We start from the raw sequence: 21,842 nt of genomic DNA, 5'->3' as shown, positions 1-21,842 counted from the left end.
TATGGAACCCACTTATTGTACAGCGCTGCGGGATATGTTGGCGCTTTATAAATAAATGTTAATAATAATAATAATAATACTAAAATACATTTAATTATTCAATTACATATTTACTGGGGAAAACACGCAACAAATAAATTTGACAAAACCTATGCAATGTAATTTTTGGGTTTCTTTTTCAAATAGTGGATTATTTAAGAAAATTCCAAAATGTTTCTGCATGCATTTTTTTCGCCACACAAAAGCCGCACACCAGCGAGAGTCACACAAAAATCTTAATTGTTTTAAAGAACTGAGAAAAGAAGCTTTTAGAGATAATTCCTATTGACTTCTATTGAATCTCACAAGCTTTCATTTCCTGAGAGGTTTTTTTTTGGCAACTTTTGTGGATTTTTGCTTTAATAATAATAATAATAATAAATTCTTGATGATTTGTTAAGAAGAATATTCTCAAGTAGCAATGAGTGAAATTTTTCCCCAAGCATGGAGTTGCTGCGAAATTCCCCTATGGGCAATTTTTTTTTTTTAAACAAAACTGCGGCGCCAAAAATAAAATGTTGTGTTTGATGATTTTTCTACTTCTTTCCCAGCACGGGGGCAAGGTACCCCATTAGTGTAGGGCTCCCCCATGTTCTTACATATATTATAAGCAGGAATTGTACATAGAGCACAGTACTGGGAATGACTAAAATGATGTTTTCCTTTTTGCCTCCATAGAGAGAATTCTGAGCGATGAGCAAATTTCGAAAATTTGTGAAACGATTTCGATCGTGTTTCTCTTGCTTCGGCAAGGTAAGGGTTTCATTCTTTCTACTGTAACGTCATATATTTCATTCTGTGGGAAAGTTCACGGAGAGACAAACTTGTGCTCCGACTCGATGATCTCTAAACACCTGATAGACTGTATATATGTACTGAAAAGTCAATTTGTGCCATCAAAGATTGAAAAACCATGAATACCTAAAATTCGTAATTTTAACATTTTTTAACGGGTCACAAAGCTCAAAAAATATATGAAGACTTGAAAAGCTTTAATTGACTAAATAGTAGAAATTTTTCACTATGACAGCTCCCAATGACTTCACCATGATCTTGCAAATGTACTGGCAATGTACAGGTATAGAAACCCTTATCCAGAAACCCATTATCTAGAAAGCTCTGAATTACGGAAAGCCTGTCTCCCATAGACTCCATTTTAATCAAATAATTCAGAATTTTAAAAACTGATTTCCTTTTTCTCTGTAATAATTAAACAGTACCTGTACTTGATCCCAACTAAGATATAATTACCCCTTATTGGGGGCAGAACAGCCCTATTGGGTTTATTTAATGGTTAAATGATTCCCTTTTCTCTGTAATAATAAAACAGTACCTGTACTTGATCCGAACTAAGATATAATTACCCCTTATTGGGGGCAGAACAACCCTATTGGGTTTATTTAATGGTTAAATGATTCCCTTTTCTCTGTAATAATAAAACAGTACCTGTACTTGATCCGAACTAAGATATAATTACCCCTTATTGGGGCAGAACAGTCCTATTGGGTTTATTTAATATTTCAATGAATTTTAGCAGACATAAGTTATGGGTACCTAACATTTTGGCACCCCCAAGTGACTTAGGCTTTCTTTTAAATTATAGTTTTCATATTTGTGCATTTATTTTATGTGATTAAACCTTTTTTTCTTCTTCACTACAGAGAAAACGAGATCAAACAGATTGTAACATCATTGAATCTGTCGTGGTAAGCAGAGAACTGAGCAACTTCATTTCCTAAACACCATTTTCCTACCTATTTGCGTTATCAAAGCCGTGTTATTTCCTTGCCTATAGATTTCTACACACAATAACCTGGATGAGGTTGCACTATATACAAACTGAATTCATATTAATCCAAACTAAACAAACTGGATTAAGTCAATGTATTCCCAGTTGGCCACATTCCCCTATTGTTCTCCTTTGAATAATAAACATTTGTAAACATTTATCCACTGATTGATAACAATGGTCACTTTCCTCACTTTAAAACCATTTAATATTGAAATTCAGCTGCAGAATCATCCATTGCCAGCTCCATAGATGACCCATATAATACAGTGATTTATTGATTTTATTGTTACAAAACTGTTGTTGATTTTTAGTATCTACTAAAGGTCCCCATACACCTAAAGATCTGCTCGCTTGGCGATGTTGCCAAGCGAACGGATCTTCTCCCAAAATCCCCACCTACGGGTGGGCGATATTGGGGGAATTTAGGCTAATTCGATCGTTTGGCCCTGGGGCTAAACGATGGAATTATAAATGACGGGCATAGGCAAGTCGGTCCGGGGACCGCATCAAAGAGCCAATGCGGTCCCCAATCCGACTAGATATTCTACTGGCTACTAGGCTACTAGGTACAGTCTACTGACTGTTCTAAACCATTATCCTATTGCATAAGCACCTGATGGCTGGAGGAATGTGCCCTACAGGTATAAAAAATATTGTTGATGAATGAAATATACTCCTCGCAAAGGAGGCCTTTAGCCTTTGCATTATTATCACAATGAATCCCTATATCGACCCTACATTTATTTATACATATTAATTATATCTCATCAAAAGCATCTTTTTGTGAGACTAAACATTCACCTTTAGCGATAACTTGCATTGGGATAATAGGCCTTCTATCACATAAAGTAACATCAACTTTTTTCACTCACAGGAGGAGCCCACGGAAGAGCCCAAGTCACCGTTCTGCCTGGTAAGCAGTAAAGGAGATGGTACCATAGATCCTTATGTTATTCGCTTCTTCCTAAATGTTGTGTTCACTTTAACAGAATTTACCAACTAACTTTACCAACTAACTATAGCCAATGAACCCATACCCATATACTTGTGATATAAATGTTATTTCCATCCACATATGGATCTGTGCATACAATAGTTATAGCACTGCCCCCCCCAGTTTAGTAGATATCCATGGCTCTGATCAATTTTCTCTCTTAACCAGGAACCATCTGTTGGATCTGGCAACTTTGTTTGCCAAGTGAGTATCAAATAATTCAATAATAAAACACCAGTCCCTTAATATAACATATGATCTATTTTCCCTTTCTAAAATGCTGACTTGATTTGATAACTTGACTTTTATCTCTTAACCAGGAACCAACAGAAACCCCTGGCAACAACAACTGCCAGGTAAGTAGGTTTGGTTTTCGGAAGTTTAGGGAATTTGTATTGTACAAGGTACATTTTAGACACTAAACTACAGAGTTATAGTAAGTTGATTAGATAACTAACTTTATTTCTCTTAGGAGGAGGAGCCAGAGCAGGAACTGGAGCCGGCTATTAACATCTGCCATGTAAGCATAAGAGAGGGATGAGAGGGGCAAATAAAAATCACCCTATATTTTATTTATGCAAGACTGTATATCAGCTTCTTTAAAACATAAATATTAAAACTTGCAATATCTTTTTCTTACCTTTTTTTTCCATCAGGAGACTCCAGCATTCCCTGATAATAACACCTGTCAGGTAAGAAAAAATAATAGGGTCACAATAGAAAAGGATATTTTAAGAGAATATCAAATTAGAGTTTAACTTTGGGGGCGGCAATTTGTTAGGCACTGCCTACTTGGCCAGATATTAAGGCATCAGCCTTCTTATTGGTCTGCACCCAGAACCATTGCATCAGGCAATGTGTTTAGAAAGGCTCAGTTTTTATTGGAGCCATGAAATTATTTTTAAAATCTTTTTTTTCCTTAACCAGGAGGAAGAGCTGATAGTGGAGGTGAGCGCCGACACCCGCCCCTCCCACTACCAGGAATCTTTAGATGAGAGCCCTCAGCTTAACACCAGTGAGGTATGGGCCAAATATTTTGCAGGGGTCCCAATATGTTTAAAAGCGCTCAGTTTGTATTGGAGCTACGGGGGTCATGAATAATATCTGTAAAGAATAATAATAATATTTACCAAACAATAAGAATTATTTACTAACATAGTTTGGTGTGGGCAACTGCATTTGGGCAAGTTAGCCTCAGTTAACCAGTCAGCATCTGTTTCTTACCGGTCTTCTAGCGTGTATAAATTAGAAAATAAAAAAAATATGATTGGTTGCTATGATTACATACACTCATACAATTTAACTGATAGGCTCCTGCCACACGTGCTAGATACTCGGCCTTTGGATAAACACAGGCTGACAATCCGACCCTATGTTCCTAAATGCTTGTTGATGTGCCGCCGCATCCGGCATTTACCCTATATAAGTAAATAAGCACCACTGTGTCGGGCAAATAAAAATCACCCTCTATTTTATGCAAGACTGTATATCAGCTTCTATACAACAGAAATATTACAATGCGCAATAACTTTTTCTTACCTTTTTTTCAATCAGGAGACTCTCGATATCCCTGACGACAACATCTGTCAGGTAAGAAAAAAATAATAGGGTCACAATAGAAAAAGATATTTTAAGAGAATATCCAACATTTTTTAGGCACCGCCTACTTGGCCAGAAATTAAGATTAATGCCACATGGGGGGCTGATCTTGGCCTTCAGAAAAACACAGGCCAAGAATCAGCCCCTACACTGGCATCAGCCTTCTTCCTGGTCTGAACCCAGAACCATCGCGTCAGGCAGTGTGTTTAAAAGGGCTCAGTTTTTATCGGAGCCATGAAATTATTTTTAAAATCTTTTTTTTCTTACTTAACCAGGAGGAAGAGCTGATAGTGGAGGTGAGCGCCGACACCCGCCCCTCCCACTACCAGGAATCTTTAGATGAGAGCCCTCAGCTTAACACCTGTGAGGTATGGGCCAAACATTTTGCAGGGGTCCCAATGTGTTTAAAAGGGCTCAGTTTGTATTGGAGCTACAGGGGTCATGAATAATATCTGTAAAGAATAATAATATTTATGAAACAGTAAAAATTATTTACTAACATAGTTTGGTGTGGGCAACTGCATTAGAGCAAGTTAGCCTCAGTTAACCAGTCAGCATCTGTTTCTTACCGGCCTTCTAGTGTGGGTTTATTCAATATTTCAATGAATTTTAGCAGACTTAAGTTATGGGTACCTAACATTTTGGCACCCCCAAGTGACTTAGGCTTTCCTTTAAATTGTAGTTTTCATAATTGTGCATTTATTTTTAGTGATAAACCTTTTTTCTTCACTACAGAGGGAACGAGATCAAACAGATTCCACCATCATTGAATCTGTCGTGGTAAGCAGAGAACTGAGCAACTTCATTTCCTAAACACCATTTTCCTACCTATTTGCGTTATCAAAGCCGTGTTATTTCCTTGCCTATAGATTTCTACGCACAATAACCTGGATGGGGTTGCACTATATACAAACTGAACTCATATTAATCCAAACTAAACAAACTGGATTAAGTCAATGTATTCCCAGTTGGCCACATTCCCCTATTGTTTCTCCTTTGAATAATAAACATTTGTAAACATTTATCCACTGATTGATAACAATGGTCACTTTCCTCACTTTTAAAACCATTTAATATTGAAATTCAGCTGCAGAATCATCCATTGCCAGCTCCATAGATGACCCATATAATACAGTGATTTATTGATTTTATTGTTACAAACTGTTGTTTATTTTTAGTACCTACTAAAGGTGCCCATACACCTTAAGATCCCCTCACTTGGCGATGTCGCCAAGTGAGCGGATCTTCTCCCGATACCCCCACCTTAGGGTGGTCGTTATTGGGGGAATTTAGGCTAATTCGATCATTTGACCCTTGAGCAAAACGATGGAATTATAATGACGGGCATAGGCAAAGTCGGTCCGGGGACCGCATCAACGAGCCGACGTGGCCCCGATTCAACTAGATTTTCTAACCTGGCCGATTGAGATCTGCCCAATTTCAGGCCAGATATCGGTCGGGCAAGCCCATCGGTAGTGCCCATACACGGGCCGATTAGCTGCTGAATCAGTCTAAGGGACCCATATCAGCAGCTAGAATCAGCCCGTGTATGGGACCTTTAGGGTCACCGAGTTTAGATACTGAGGTATATTTGTGTCACTAAAGATAATGGATACTTCACTGATAACGTTATAACTGACTGGCAGACCCCTCGACAAAATTATAAACTAAGCAGTGAATTAATATTCAAAACTAAGTAGAAACATATCTGATTGGCTACTAGGTACAGTCTACTGACTGTTCCAAACCATTATCCTACTGCATAAGCACCTGATGGCTGGAGGAATGTGCCCTACAGGTATAAAACAATATTGTTGATGAATGAAATATACTCCTCGCAAAGGAGGCCTTTAGCCTTTGCATTATTATCACAATGAATGAATCCCTATATCGACCCTACATTTATTTCTACATATTAATTATATCTCATCAAAAGCATCTTTTTGTGAGACTAAACATTCACCTTTAGCGATAACTTGCATTGGATAATAGGCCTTCTATCCCATAAAGTAACATCAACTTTTTTCACTCCACCAGGAGGAGCCCACGGAAGAGCCCAAGCCACCGTTCTGCCTGGTAAGCAGTAAAGGAGATGGTACCATAGATTCCTTATGTTATTCGCTTCTTCCTAAATGTTGTGTTCACTTTAACAGAATTTACCATTTAATATGACTGTTTGCAAACAGCTAACTATAGCCAATAAACCCATATAACTTGTGATATAAATGTTATTTCCATCCACATATGGATCTGTGCATACAATAGTTATAGCACTGCCCCCCCCCCCCCAGTTTAGTAGATATCCAGGGCTCTGATCAATTTTTCTCTCTTAACCAGGAACCATCTGTTGGATCTGGCAACTTTGTTTGCCAAGTGAGTATCAAATAATTCAATAATAAAACACCAGTCCCTTAATATAACATATGATCTATTTTCCCTTTCTAAAATGCTGACTTGATTTGATAACTTGACTTTTATCTCTTAACCAGGAACCAACAGAAACCCCTGGCAACAATAACTGCCAGGTAAGTAGGTTTGGTTTTCGGAAGTTTAGGGAATTTGTATTGTACAAGGTACATTTTAGACACTAAACTACAGAGTTATAGTAAGTTGATTAGATAACTAACTTTATTCTCTTAGGAGGAGGAGCCAGAGCAGGAACTGGAGCCGGCTATTAACATCTGCCATGTAAGCATAAGAGAGGGATGAGAGGGGCAAATAAAAATCACCCTATATTTTATTTATGCAAGACTGTATATCAGCTTCTTTAAAACATAAATATTAAAACTTGCAATATCTTTTTCTTACCTTTTTTTTCCATCAGGAGACTCCAGCATTCCCTGATAATAACACCTGTCAGGTAAGAAAAAATAATAGGGTCACAATAGAAAAGGATATTTTAAGAGAATATCAAATTAGAGTTTAACTTTGGGGGCGGCAATTTGTTAGGCACCGCCTACTTGGCCAGATATTAAGGCATCAGCCTTCTTATTGGTCTGCACCCAGAACCATTGCATCAGGCAATGTGTTTAGAAAGGCTCAGTTTTTATTGGAGCCATGAAATTATTTTTAAAATCTTTTTTTTCCTTAACCAGGAGGAAGAGCTGATAGTGGAGGTGAGCGCCGACACCCGCCCCTCCCGCTACCAGGAATCTTTAGATGAGAGCCCTCAGCTTAACACCAGTGAGGTATGGCCAAATATTTTGCAGGGGTCCCAATATGTTTAAAAGCGCTCAGTTTGTATTGGAGCTACAGGGGTCATGAATAATATCTGTAAAGAATAATAATAATATTTACCAAACAATAAGAATTATTTACTAACATAGTTTGGTGTGGGCAACTGCATTTGGGCAAGTTAGCCTCAGTTAACCAGTCAGCATCTGTTTCTTACCGGTCTTCTAGCGTGTATAAATTAGAAAATAAAAAAAATATGATTGGTTGCTATGATTACATACACTCATACAATTTAACTCATAGGCTCCTGCCACACGTGCTAGATACTCGGCCTTTGGATAAACACAGGCTGACAATCCGACCCTATGTTCCTAAATGCTTGTTGATGTGCCGCCGCAACCGGCATTTACCCTATATAAGTAAATAAGTACCACTGTGTCGGGCAAATAAAAATCACCCTCTATTTTATGCAAGACTGTATATCAGCTTCTATACAACAGAAATATTACAATGTGCAATAACTTTTTCTTACCTTTTTTTCAATCAGGAGACTCTCGATATCCCTGACGACAACATCTGTCAGGTAAGAAAAAAATAATAGGGTCACAATAGAAAAAGATATTTTAAGAGAATATCCAACATTTTTTAGGCACCGCCTACTTGGCCAGAAATTAAGACTAATGCCACATGGGGGGCTGATCTTGGCCTTCAGATAAACACAGGCCAAGAATCAGCCCCTACACTGGCATCAGCCTTCTTCCTGGTCTGAACCCAGAACCATCGCATCAGGCAATGTGTTTAAAAGGGCTCAGTTTTTATCGGAGCCATGAAATTATTTTTAAAATCTTTTTTTTCTTACTTAACCAGGAGGAAGAGCTGATAGTGGAGGTGAGCGCCGACACCCGCCCCTGCCACTACCAGGAATCTTTAGATGAGAGCCCTCAGTGTAACACCTGTGAGGTATGGGCCAAACATTTTGCAGGGGTCCCAATGTGTTTAAAAGGGCTCAGTTTGTATTGGAGCTACAGGGGATACATGAATAATATCTGTAAAGAATAATAATATTTATCAAACAGTAAAAATTATTTACTAACATAGTTTGGTGTGGGCAACTGCATTAGAGCAAGTTAGCCTCAGTTAACCAGTCAGCATCTGTTTCTTACCGGCCTTCTAGTGTGGGTTTATTCAATATTTCAATGAATTTTAGCAGACTTAAGTTATGGGTACCTAACATTTTGGCACCCCCAAGTGACTTAGGCTTTCCTTTAAATTGTAGTTTTCATAATTGTGCATTTATTTTTAGTGATAAACCTTTTTTCTTCACTACAGAGGGAACGAGATCAAACAGATTCCACCATCATTGAATCTGTCGTGGTAAGCAGAGAACTGAGCAACTTCATTTCCTAAACACCATTTTCCTACCTATTTGCGTTATCAAAGCCGTGTTATTTCCTTGCCTATAGATTTCTACGCACAATAACCTGGATGGGGTTGCACTATATACAAACTGAACTCATATTAATCCAAACTAAACAAACTGGATTAAGTCAATATATTCCCAGTTGGCCACATTCCCCTATTGTTTTAAACATTTGTAAACATTTATCCACTGATTGATAACAATGGTCACTTTCCTCACTTTTAAAACCATTTAATATTGAAATTCAGCTGCAGAATCATCCATTGCCAGCTCCATAGATGACCCATATAATACAGTGATTTATTGATTTTATTGTTACAAACTGTTGTTTATTTTTAGTACCTACTAAAGGTGCCCATACACCTTAAGATCCCCTCACTTGGCGATGTCGCCAAGTGAGCGGATCTTCTCCCGATACCCCCACCTTAGGGTGGTCGTTATTGGGGGAATTTAGGCTAATTCGATCATTTGACCCTTGAGCAAAACGATGGAATTATAATGACGGGCATAGGCAAAGTCGGTCCGGGGACCGCATCAACGAGCCGACGTGGCCCCGATTCAACTAGGTTTTCTAACCTGGCCGATTGAGATCTGCCCAATTTCAGGCCAGATATCGGTCGGGCAAGCCCATCGGTAGTGCCCATACACGGGCCGATTAGCTGCTGAATCAGTCTAAGGGACCCATATAAGCAGCTAGAATCAGCCCGTGTATGGGACCTTTAGGGTCACCGAGTTTAGATACTGAGGTATATTTGTGTCACTAAAGATAATGGATACTTCACTGATAACGCTATAACTGACTGGCAGACCCCTCGACAAAATTATAAACTAAGCAGTGAATTAATATTCAAAACTAAGTAGAAACATATCTGATTGGCTACTAGGTACAGTCTACTGACTGTTCCAAACCATTATCCTATTGCATAAGCACCTGATGGCTGGAGGAATGTGCCCTACAGGTATAAAACAATATTGTTGATGAATGAAATATACTCCTCGCAAAGGAGGCCTTTAGCCTTTGCATTATTATCACAATGAATCCCTATATCGACCCTACATTTATTTCTACATATTAATTATATCTCATCAAAAGCATCTTTTTGTGAGACTAAACATTCACCTTTAGCGAAAACTTGCATTGGATAATAGGCCTTCTATCCCATAAAGTAACATCAACTTTTTTCACTCACAGGAGGAGCCCACGGAAGAGCCCAAGCCACTGTTCTGCCTGGTAAGCAGTAAAGGAGATGGTACCATAGATTCCTTATGTTATTCGCTTCTTCCTAAATGTTGTGTTCACTTTAACAGAATTTACCATTTAATATGACTGTTTGCAAACAGCTAACTATAGCCAATAAACCCATATAACTTGTGATATAAATGTTATTTCCATCCACATATGGATCTGTGCATACAATAGTTATAGCACTGCCCCCCCCCCCCCAGTTTAGTAGATATCCAGGGCTCTGATCAATTTTTCTCTCTTAACCAGGAACCATCTGTTGGATCTGGCAACTTTGTTTGCCAAGTGAGTATCAAATAATTCAATAATAAAACACCAGTCCCTTAATATAACATATGATCTATTTTCCCTTTCTAAAATGCTGACTTGATTTGATAACTTGACTTTTACCTCTTAACCAGGAACCGACAGAAACCTCTGGCAACAACAACTGCCAGGTAAGGAGGTTTGGTTTTCGGAAGTTTGGGGAATTTGTATTGTACAAGGTACATTTTAGACACTAAACTACAGAGTTATAGTTGATTAGATAACTAACTTTATTTCTCTTAGGAGGAGGAGCCAGAGCAGGAACTGGAGCCGGTTATTAACATCTGCCATGTAAGCATAAGAGAGGGATGAGAGGGGCAAATAAAAATCAAACTATATTTTATTTATCAGCTTCTTTAAAACATAAATATTAAAACTTGCGACATCTTTTTCTTACCTTTTTTCAATCAGGAGACTCCAGAATTCCCTGAGAATAAAACCTGTCAGGTAAGACAAAATAATAGGGCGACAATAGAAAAAGATATTTAAGAGAATATCAAATTTGAGTTTTGCTTTGGGGTGGCAATTTGTTAGGCACCGCCTACTTGGCCAGATATTAAGGCTAATGCCACATAGGGGGCTGATCTTGGCTTTCAGAAAAACACAGGCCAAGAATCAGCCCCTACACTGGCATCAGCCTTCTTCCTGGTCTGAACTCAGACCCATTGCGTCAGGCAGTGTGTTTAAAAGGGCTCAGTTTTTATTGGAGCCATGAAATTATTTTTAAAATCTATTTTTTTTCCTATTTTTCAGGAGGAAGACCTGGTAGTGGAGGCGAATGCCGACACCAGCCCCTGCCACTACCAGGAATCTGTAGATGAGAGCCGAGTCCCTCAGTGTAACACCTGTGAGGTATGGGCCAAATATTTTGCAGGGGTCCCAATGTGTTTAAAAGGGCTCAGTTTGTATTGGAGCTACAGGGGTCATGAATAATATCTGTAAAGAATAATAATAATAATATTTACCCAACAGTGGAAATTATTTACTAACATAGTTTGGTGTGGGCAACTGCATTAGAGCAAGTTAGCCTCAGTTAACCAGTCAGCATCTGTTTCTTACCGGCCTTCTAGCGTGTATAAATTAGAAAATAAAATATGATTGGTTGCTATGATTACATACACTCATACAATTTAACTGATAGGCTCCTGCCACACGTGCTAGATACTCGGCCTTTGGATAAACACAGGCTGACAATCCGACCCTATGTTCCTAAATGCTTGTTGATGTGCCGCCGCAACCGGCATTTACCCTATATAAGTAAATAAGTACCACTGTGTCGGGCAAATAAAAATCACCCTCTATTTTATGCAAGACTGTATATCAGCTTCTATACAACAGAAATATTACAATGTGCAATAACTTTTTCTTACCTTTTTTTCAATCAGGAGACTCTCGATATCCCTGACGAAAACATCTGTCAGGTAAGAAAAAATAATAGGGTCACAATAGAAAAAGATATTTTAGGAGAATATCCAATCTAGATTCACTTTGGGGGCGGCAATTTGTTAGGCACCGCCTACTTAGCCAGAAATTAAGGCATCAGCCTTCTTATTGGTCTGAACCCAGAACCATTGCGTCAGGCAATGTGTTTAAAAGAGCTCAGTTTTTATCGGAGCCATGAAATTATTTTTTAAAATCTTTTTTTCTGACTTAACCAGGAGGAAGAGCTGATAGTGGAGGCGAGCGCCGACACCCGCCCCTCCCACTACCAGGTAAGCAGAAAATTATGTAACAGAGAAACACAATTATATTAAAATATCCCACTCGGCTACATAAAATCCATTGTGACCGTTTCTATAGGAACATGTTAATGACACTTTTAAGCTCTCACTTAGATGGTTTAGAAACTGTATTTTTATTTCCCAGGCGTCACCTGAAGAGACTGGCACCAACACCAGCCAGGACGAGGGCTCAGTAACGGAACTGAGCCAAGAGGATAAGAGCGGAGTCCCTCCGTATAACACCTGTGAGGTATGGGCCAAACATTTTGCAGGGGTCCCAATATGTTTAAAAGGGCTCAGTTTGTACTGGAGCTACAGGGGTCATGAATAATATCTGTAAAGAATAATAATAATAATATTTACCCAACAGTGGAAATTATTTACTAACATAGTTTGGTGTGGGCAACTGCATTAGAGCAAGTTAGCCTCAGTTAACCAGTCAGTATCTGTTTCTTACTGATCTTCTAGCGTGTATAAATTAGAAAATAAAAAAATATGATTGGTTGCTATGATTACATACACTCATACAATTTAACTCATAGGCTCCTGCCACACGTGCTAGATACTCGGCCTTTGGATAAACACAGGCTGACAATCCGACCCTATGTTCCTAAATGCTTGTTGATGTGCCACCGCATCCGGCATTTACCCTATATAAGTAAATAAGTACCACTGTGTCGGGCAAATAAAAATCACCCTCTATTTTATGCAAGACTGTATATCAGCTTCTATACAACAGAAATATTACAATGTGCAATAACTTTTTCTTACCTTTTTTTCAATCAGGAGACTCACGATATCCCTGATGAGAACACCTGTCAGGTAAGAAAAAATAATAGGGTCAGAATAGAAAAAGATATTTTAAGAGAATATCCAATCCAGATTCACTTTGGGGGCGGCAATTTGTTAGGCACCGCCTACTTGGCCAGATATTAAGGCTAATGCCACATGGGGGGGCTGATCTTGGCCTTCAGAAAAACACAGGCCAAGAATCAGCCCCTACACTGGCATCAGCCTTCTTCCTGGTCTGAACCCAGACCCATTGCGTCAGGCAGTGTGTTTAAAAGGGCTCAGTTTTTATTGGAGCCATGAAATTATTTTTTCAATCTTTTTTTCTGACTTAAACAGGAGGAAGAGCTGATAGTGGAGGCGAGCGCCGACACCCGCCCCTGCCACTACCAGGTAAGCAGAAAATTATGTAAAAGAAAAACACAATTATATTAAAATATCCAACTCGGCTACATAAAATCCATTGTGACCGTTTCTATAGGAACATGTTAATGACACTTTTAAGCTCTCACTTTGATGGTTGAGAAACTCTATTTATATTTCCCAGGCGTCACCTGAAGAGACTGGCACCAACACCAGCCAGGACGAGGGCTCAGTAAAGGAACTGAGCCAAGAGGATCAGAAACACCTTAAGGAGGTTTGAGCTTTATTTGTTTTTCTATAGTTTAGGTTTGAGCTTAATTTAATATTTTTTCTCTCAATATAGCATTAAATCATTTTAAACCTATTTGGGCTCCGAGCAGGCCCCCATCCAACCACATCATGCAAACTCTTATGTAGGCCCCATCCCACTCTTACCTGCAGGTCAAATGCACAAGGGCTCAGTGGGGGGGTTGGGCACCACTTTTTGCCTCCGTTACATCCTCTCAGACCTTCCACATCTCTCATTGCCCTTCTAGAACATACACACTAAAGCCAAGATCCAGGCAGGCTTCACTATACAAACTCCTGCAATCAGAGCAATGAGGGGTATAAAAGAAAGGACACTGCAAGACATAACAACCATCAAGCCTGCTCCAAAGCTCTATCTCCCCTTATTTATGGGCACAAACATATACAGTTGGGTGTTGCAGTTCTATTTTAAGATCAGTTTATATAACAACACATTTTCTTTCCCAGGAATCTGGCACTACCACCTGCCGGCCCAAGATCTCCCAGAGAAAGCGAGTGGAACCTCCGACCAACGAGGTGGGTCTCAATGAGGTTTAAACAAACAGATCTGATTAAACCTTTTTATTGATTTATATTTAAACTGATTTCCCCTTAAGCTGCTCTTATCTCAAAGCCCAGCGGTTCAGCTTGTGTGGGAGAGAGGGATTTTTTTTTATAAAGAGGGTTCAAACCATAAGCAAAGTATAGTTCAGCACAAGGCCTGTTCCTTAAACTAAAGTTGTAAAGGGGCAAATGTTCTCTGTTTTTACCAAGATGTATCTGCCAGTTCATTATAAATGTTCTATGTATGAGCCAAACGACTTTAACATACTGGCACCACTTAGTAAATGAATCCTTTCCTTGCTCTACAAAATATAATGTTAGCAGTTCCACAAAATGAGTTGCTCTGATTAAATCCCTTTTCTCTTCCTCAGGGGAATAACACCATCTCACTCGCTGAGAAATACCCAGTAAGTAGCTGTAAAACTGTATTTCTACCCTCTGTTTCCTCTTACACCTTCTGCGCTTCTCACATGTTAGAAAGGTTATTTGTCCAACTGCTTAATATTAGTTTATCACATTTTCAATGTTATTTTTTCAGGAGCCCGGGAGATATTTCAAATTGGGGGAACAAATCGGAGAGGACCCCAATGGAGTGATTTACAATGTAAGATATTTTATTCAGTGTTAAAATGTGTGTGTGCGCTTTTGGGTTATTATTATGTAATTATTATTATTATGTAATTCTGTCCATTGGTTCTGCCCTCTAGAGTATTGTCCTTTCTGTGTTTTTCTTGGGCTTCAGCCAATAAACCTTTCCATATTTATATTTGTAGATTGTAAGCTCTTTTGGGCAGGGCTCTCTTCACCTCTTGTATCGGTTATTGATTGCTTTATATGTTACTCTGTATGTCCAATGTATGTAACCCACTTATTGTACAGCGCTGCGGGATATGTTGGCGCTTTATAAATAGATGTTAATAATAATAATAATAATATTTACATGCTTCTGTATATCTATTTGCTTTCCCATTCTGTTTTGTTAGCAATGATTGCTGAGTTTCTTTTCCTACATTTGTTACAGGGATGGCACCGAAGCAGACGAATGGAGGTGGCCATTGTAATCATAGAAGATCAAGAGGTAATGTGTCTTCATGATTACTGATTACTGTAATTAGATACTAATTAGCCTTTTGTTATACCTACATTATGGGAACTTGTTAACCAAATACAGTCAGTGAAATACCCTGGTCCCTAATAACTATGTTACTGTAAAATAACAAATACAGGTATGGGATCCCTTATCCTGAAACCTGTTATCTAGAAAGCTCTGAATTACGGAAAGCCTGTCTCCCATAGACTCCATTTTAATCAAATAATTTAGAATTTTAAAACTGATTTGCTTTTTCTCTGTAATAATAAAACAGTACCTTGTAATTGATCCCAACTAAGATATAATTACCCCTTATTGGGGGCAGAACAGCCCTATTGGGTTTATTTCATGGTTAAATGATTCCCTTTTCTCTGTAATAATAAAACAGTACCTGTACTTGATCCCAACTAAGATATAATTACCCCTTATTGGGGGCAGAACAGCCCTATTGGGTTTATTTCATGGTTAAATGATTCCCTTTTCTCTGTAATAATAAAACAGTACCTGTACTTGATCCCAACTAAGATATAATTACCCCTTATTGGGGGCAGAACAGCCCTATTGGGTTTATTTCATGGTTAAATGATTCCCTTTTCTCTGTAATAATAAAACAGTACCTGTACTTGATCGGAAAGGATTTTTTACAGTGAGAGCTGTGAAGTTGTGGAATTCCCTCCCCGAATCAGTCGTACTGGCTGATACATTATATAGCTTTAAGAAGGGGCTGGATGGATTCTTAGCAAGTGAGGGAATACAGGGTTATGGGAGATAGCTCTTAGTACAAGTTGATACAGGGACTGGTCCGATTGCCATCTTGGAGTCAGGAAGGAATTTTTTCCCCTCTGAGGCAAATTAGAGAGGCTTCAGAGGCTTCTGAGGCTTCAGATGGGGTTTTTTGCCTTCCTCTGGATCAACTTGTAGTTAGGCAGGTTAGGTATAGGCATTATGGTTGAACTTGATGGACGTATGTCTTTTTTCAACCCAACTTACTATGCTACTATGATCCTAACTAAGATATAAATAATCCTTATTGGATGCAAAACAATCCTATTGAGTTTAATAAATGTTTTATACAATTTTTAGTAGACCTAAGGTGTGGAGATCCAAATTACAGAAAGACCCCTTATCCGGAAATACCCTTGGCCCCGGGCATTCTGGATAATGGGTCCTATACCTGTACAGTTCGATATTAAAGAACTAAAGGAGTCTCTGTCATATTATACAATACTCATGTAGGGATATTACAAAGCTGTCATTTTTCACAACATCAAGTCAGGTTGGGGTATTTTAAATTGTTATTGTATCCATTTTATTTACCTTGTTTCTTTTTTTTTTAAACTAGAAGCAAAAAGGAATCCAATCAGAAGTTCAAGTCCTTGAAATGGTGTCAGGCCATGAAAACATTGTGGATTTCTATGGGGCCTATTACCATCAGGCCCCACGGACACCATCACTCCCGGAAGGACTATGGGTAAGGAAGTGTTTATTCGGAGAGGTTACACATTTATGTAGCAAACAGGCCAATTATAACTGATCTAATACGCATTTTGGGTGCAAACATGATCCCGTTTGGTAAGAAACAGTTGCGGCTGATATTGCAGTCACACCAAGACTTAAAGCCACAAAGCCTCTTCCTCGGGTTCCCAATACATTTTTAGAGAAATAAAATAGTTGACCAAATATTCTTTATTTGTTTTCTAGATTGCTACTGAGTTCATCACTGGTGCCACTCTGCAAGATCTCATTGGCACCAGAAAGACCTTAGGAGAAAGGTGGATCTCCTACATCTGCAAACAAATAACCACGGTAGGTCACACGTTGAACTGCTTGGTGCTACTCTGCATATTTCTCATTAATCAGTGAGTACAAAAATATTTATATACTTACTTTTGCTTTCTTGATTTCTCAGGGCCTTTTCCACCTGCAAAAGAAGAACATCATCCACCATGACATCAAGCCCGAAAACATCCTGATCACCTCCTATGGAGAGGTGAAGATCGGTAAGTGACGCTTGGAATCTGAACACAAGGATATTTTTTCCCCATGGTGTTTATTGGTGGCTAGCATGTCTAAATGAACATTAACATCCCTGCTTTTCTCATACAATTTCAGGCGAATTTGGATTTGCCACGTTTGGAGAAAAGAGCAGCAGTACTTCTGGGACTATAACATACTCGGCCCCAGAAGTACTGGCTAATTTTACCAACAAGCACGAGTATGACCATAAGGTATTGCGATGTCTTCCCTATCTTTTTAGTTTAGAGTTAATGTCTCTGTTATATAAAATGTATGTCGCTTAAACTGCATGGAATTTTCCACTCACTTTACTTACCCCTCTCATAACAGAGAATGCAGAGCTGTAATGTGGTTTCTGTGATACGAGAATCTGAAATGAGAGAGTGAAATGCATTTTAGGTGCAGGACACACAGGGTCAGACTGGGGGGTGAAGGGCCTGTAGGTGCCCCTGCTGGCCGCGTCCCCTAACCCCCCAGGGGCCCCCCTAACCCCCCGCAGGGCCCCCCATCCGACGTCCTGCCCGAGCGCGTAAATTTAACGCATCAGGGGAGGAACGGTTGGAGCGCCCGGCAAGGGTCGGATCTGGGCCCATCGGGATTTGTCTCGGTGTCCCGGCGGCCCAGTCCGACCCTGAGGACACAAGAATATTAGAAACCAACTTCATCTGACTGCTTATGCTTTATGGGGAGGTCACACTCCGTGTAACACACGACTCTCAGTTTGGGGTCATTTTCTAGACATAAAAGTCACAGCACTTCACTAATTGATTATAGGCTTCTAATGGATTTGTTATTGTGCATCCTAAATAGAATCACTATCAGGGTGTGGGTGGATAGGGATCAGAAGTATCTGAATTCTCTGCAACTGGAATTATGTCCATGTACTCTGTGTATATTCTTCTCTAATAACTGTCTTTTCCCCATGTTTTAATATCCAGGCTGACATCTGGTCACTCGGCATTGCAGCCATCGAAATGGCGGAGGGACTCTGTAAGTAAACCCTAGTGTGTGCATGTGTATACAGGTAATGAACTGGCCGCTAAAACCTGGCGAGCTCCTGTATAGGCCAATAAGGGGTGTATCTTCCGTTTCCAAACAATTGTAATCATTGATTTCCTGATTCCCAATTCATTTTTTGTCTGTCAGTTGAGATTATAACACATTGAGTTACAGAATTTACAGGATTCGACAAAGCTTAAAAATTTGAATTCAAGTGAATTTCACCCGAAATGTTGTATTCATCGGTCGTCATATTTTTCTTTTGTATCTTTACATCCCAGCATTCAGCAAACTTCCACGACAGAAGCTGATTGAGAAGATCACACGTGGTCCCGCGCCAACATTAACACCATGGGGAAAATGGTGAGTCTCTTTCACTAGAATTGGAATAGGCAGTGAGGGGGAGAGGGTGGAGAAATGGAATAGGCAGTTAGGGGGAGAGGGTGGGGAAATGGAATAGAAAGTTAGGGGGAGAGGGTGGGGAAATGGAATAGGCAGTTAGGGGGAGAGGGTGGGGAAATGGAATAGGCAGTGAGGGGGAGAGGGTGGGGAAATGGAATAGGCAGTTAGGGGGAGAGGGTGGGGAAATGGAATAGGCAGTTAGGGGGAGAGGGTGGGGAAATGGAATAGGCAGTGAGGGGGAGAGGGTGGGGAAATGGAATAGGCAGTTAGGGGGAGAGGGTGGGGAAATGGAATTGGCAGTTAGGGGGAGAGGGTGGGGAAATGGAATAGGCAGTTAGGGGGAGAGGGTGGGGAAATGGAATAGAAAGTTAGGGGGAGAGGGTGGGGAAATGGAATAGGCAATTAGGGGCAGAGGGTGGGGAAATGGAATAGGCAGTTAGCGGGAGATCGGGAACATGGAAAGGGTTAATAAGGTGTGTGAATGAGAAAGAGAGTCAGGAAAGGTAGGGAAATAGGCAAGGTAGAAGTTATGGTGAGGGGGACATTGGGATATGAGGTAAAGTAAGGGTGGGGAAAGGGATAAATGGGTAAATGAGGGCAGGTAATTGCTGTAAGATGCCATAGCCAATCACTTTTTATTGGGCTGGGGGGCCTGTTTTGTGTATATGAAATGCCGGGGCCTATTAAGTGTCCCAGTCTGGGCTGAAATAAGGGTGAAGGTGATGTGTAACATGTGTAGCTCTTGAATGCACAAATGCACTCTCGTGCTGAGCTTGAGATCTTGGGGCCGGTATCTGGCAGCCAATACAAGCCGGGCTAAGATGTTGGCCAAACCAGAGAGACAGAAACTTGGTCACAGGTAAATGTACCCTAATAATTCAGGGTTCGTAAGTAATGGGTTCACCCTCTATTGCTGTCTCGAACAGCCCCTATCTGCCTGTGTTGTGATTGGGCAGCGAGGCATTTATAGAGGGGGTAATGGGGTATACAGGGCACTTGGCTGTGCTGATTCTATTAACTGTTAAACGTGTGAACTCTGGGAAATGAGAGATTATGTAACATGAACAATTATGATATATGATATCATTTTGCCACCGTTTCTTTTTTCCAGGAGCGACGAGTTCCGTTTCTTCATTTCCGAGTGCCTGCAGAGAGAACCATCGAAAAGACCGTCTGCAAGGCAACTTCTGTCCCACCCCTTCATTGGAGAGATCAGGGGTGAAAGGGGTGTGCAGAAGAACATCGCCCAACAGCTGCACAGAGGTAAGGGGACTGCTCATTCTCATTATAGTTCCCACAATGCATTGACTATAACCATCTATTGTTCATACAAATATTCTCTTGCTTTCCTACATACGAATTAATTCGATACTAAAGCCGCCAATAATAAAGACTTGTATTAGGGCAGAGGTCACTAAACTGGGCTAAAGGTCCCCATACACGGGTTGATAGTAGCTGCCGATATGGGTCCCTTGGACCAATTTGGCAGCTTATTGGCCCATCAAGGGGCAGAAACAAGGGGCCTGCCCGACCGATATCTGGCCTAAAATTGCCCAGATATTGATCAGCTAGGTTAGAAAATTCAGTCGGATCGGGGATCAACGAGCCGATGCGGTCCCCTAACCGACTGCCCCGTTGCCGCCAATGCCAAACGATCTAATTATTTTTTTTTTTTTACCTGCGCGCTCCCTGATATCGGCCACCCGTAGGTGGGGATATTGGGTAAAGATCCGCTCGCTTGGCGATCTCGTGTATGGGAACCTTAAATCTACGGGACAGACAAACAAGCTGGGATGGGAGAACAGGTTATTAATAGGTAGTTGTAGTTGACCTTTACATTAGCAGCAAAGGGAACGTTATATATAAAACATGCAATGACAAAAACTATAAATGCAAATAGTAAAAACAAACAACAGAATTATTATAAACTCACCTACTCCATGAATAACGCTGAACAATCTCTCCTTAGGAATGAAGCACTAAAAGAACAGAAGGAGGCAGCCATCGGGGGAGGGTTTGGGGCATATGGGGCCTATTTAACATCCTTGGGCCCCCCACATAACATCGTGGTCCCGATGGCAGCCCTCTATGTTCTCTTCTTCCCATCTAGAAGACCGTCTGCAAGAAGAACATCGCCCAACAGCTGCACAGAGGTAAGGGGACTGCTCATTCTCATTATAGTTCCCACGATGCATTGACTATAACCATCTACTGCTCCCATTCATACAAATATTCTGTTGCTTTCCTACATACAAATTCATTCGATACTAAAGCCACCAATAATAAAGACTTGTATTAGGGCAGAGGTCACTAAACTGGGCTAAAGGTCCCCATACACGGGTTGATAGTAGCTGCCGATATGGGTCCCTTGAACTGATTCTGCAGCTTATCGGCCCGTGTAGGGGCAGAAACGAGGGGCCTGCCCGACCAACATCTGGCCTGAAATTGGCCAGATATCGATCGGGCAGGTTAGAAAATTCAGTCGGATCGGGGACCGCATCAGCTCGTTGATGCGGTCCCCGAACCAACTGCCCCCATTGCCGCCAATATAATTCGATCCTTTGGCCCCTGGGCCAAACGATCAAATTATTTTTTTTTTTACCTACACACTCCCCGATATCGGCCATCCGTAGGTGGGGATATCGGGTGAAGATCCACTCGCTTGGCGATCTCGTGTATGGGGACCTTAAATCTACGGGACAGACAAACAAGCTGGGATGGGAGAACAGGTTATTAATAGATAGTTGTAGTTGACCTTTACATTAGCAGCAAAGGGAACGTTATATATAAAACACGCAATGACAAAAACTATAAATGCAAATAGTAAAAACAAACAAATGACAGAATTATTATAAACTCACCTACTCCATGAATAACGCTGAACTATCTCTCCTTAGGAATGAAGCACTAAAAGAACAGAAGGAGGCAGCCATCGGGGGAGGGTTTGGGGCATAGGGGGCCTATTTAACATCCTTGGGCCCCCCACATAACATCGTGGTCCCGATGGCAGCCCTCTATGTTCTCTTCTTCCCATCTAGAAGAC

At 40.3% G+C, this 21,842-nt stretch overlaps 1 protein-coding gene and 5 long non-coding RNA genes across 7 annotated transcripts; all 6 read left to right on the top strand.

Moving 5' to 3' along the window:
• Window positions 1–714: 714 nt before the first annotated feature.
• LOC116408275 lies at window positions 715–2,745 on the top strand. Its single transcript, XR_004220832.1, has 3 exons — window positions 715–792; window positions 1,701–1,745; window positions 2,706–2,745. It is a non-coding gene; the product is annotated as an uncharacterized LOC116408275 (long non-coding RNA).
• Window positions 2,746–3,251: 506 nt separating this feature from the next.
• On the top strand, window positions 3,252–3,845 carry LOC116408274. Its single transcript, XR_004220831.1, has 3 exons — window positions 3,252–3,345; window positions 3,482–3,517; window positions 3,753–3,845. It is a non-coding gene; the product is annotated as an uncharacterized LOC116408274 (long non-coding RNA).
• Window positions 3,846–4,377: 532 nt separating this feature from the next.
• LOC116408273 lies at window positions 4,378–6,523 on the top strand. The gene is made up of 4 exons (XR_004220830.1): window positions 4,378–4,415; window positions 4,700–4,792; window positions 5,160–5,204; window positions 6,462–6,523. It is a non-coding gene; the product is annotated as an uncharacterized LOC116408273 (long non-coding RNA).
• Window positions 6,524–6,994: 471 nt separating this feature from the next.
• On the top strand, window positions 6,995–7,612 carry LOC116408272. Its single transcript, XR_004220829.1, has 3 exons — window positions 6,995–7,112; window positions 7,249–7,284; window positions 7,520–7,612. It is a non-coding gene; the product is annotated as an uncharacterized LOC116408272 (long non-coding RNA).
• Window positions 7,613–8,466: 854 nt separating this feature from the next.
• LOC116408271 lies at window positions 8,467–10,283 on the top strand. The gene is made up of 3 exons (XR_004220828.1): window positions 8,467–8,558; window positions 8,928–8,972; window positions 10,211–10,283. It is a non-coding gene; the product is annotated as an uncharacterized LOC116408271 (long non-coding RNA).
• Window positions 10,284–14,018: 3,735 nt separating this feature from the next.
• LOC100493985 (serine/threonine-protein kinase dst1-like) lies at window positions 14,019–20,809 on the top strand. 2 transcript variants are annotated; one of them, XM_031895280.1, is made up of 12 exons: window positions 14,019–14,265; window positions 14,664–14,699; window positions 14,831–14,896; window positions 15,314–15,370; window positions 16,725–16,853; window positions 17,084–17,188; window positions 17,292–17,382; window positions 17,495–17,610; window positions 18,337–18,388; window positions 18,679–18,760; window positions 19,911–20,062; window positions 20,769–20,809. In XM_031895280.1, the coding sequence occupies exons 4-12, from the start codon at window positions 15,335–15,337 to the stop codon at window positions 20,780–20,782; spliced, it is 777 nt and encodes a 258-aa protein (XP_031751140.1). In that variant the 5' UTR covers window positions 14,019–14,265; window positions 14,664–14,699; window positions 14,831–14,896; window positions 15,314–15,334; the 3' UTR covers window positions 20,783–20,809. The 2 variants fall into 2 exon arrangements, with proteins under 2 accessions (XP_031751140.1, XP_031751139.1); XM_031895279.1 differs by lacking the exon at window positions 20,769–20,809 and having other exon boundaries at window positions 19,911–20,218.
• The last annotated feature ends 1,033 nt before the right edge of the window (window positions 20,810–21,842 follow it).

Source organism: Xenopus tropicalis, chromosome 1, assembly GCF_000004195.4.
Source record: "Xenopus tropicalis strain Nigerian chromosome 1, UCB_Xtro_10.0, whole genome shotgun sequence".
Lineage (NCBI taxonomy): Eukaryota > Metazoa > Chordata > Amphibia > Anura > Pipidae > Xenopus > Xenopus tropicalis.
This window is presented reverse-complemented; position numbering and strand designations above follow the sequence as displayed.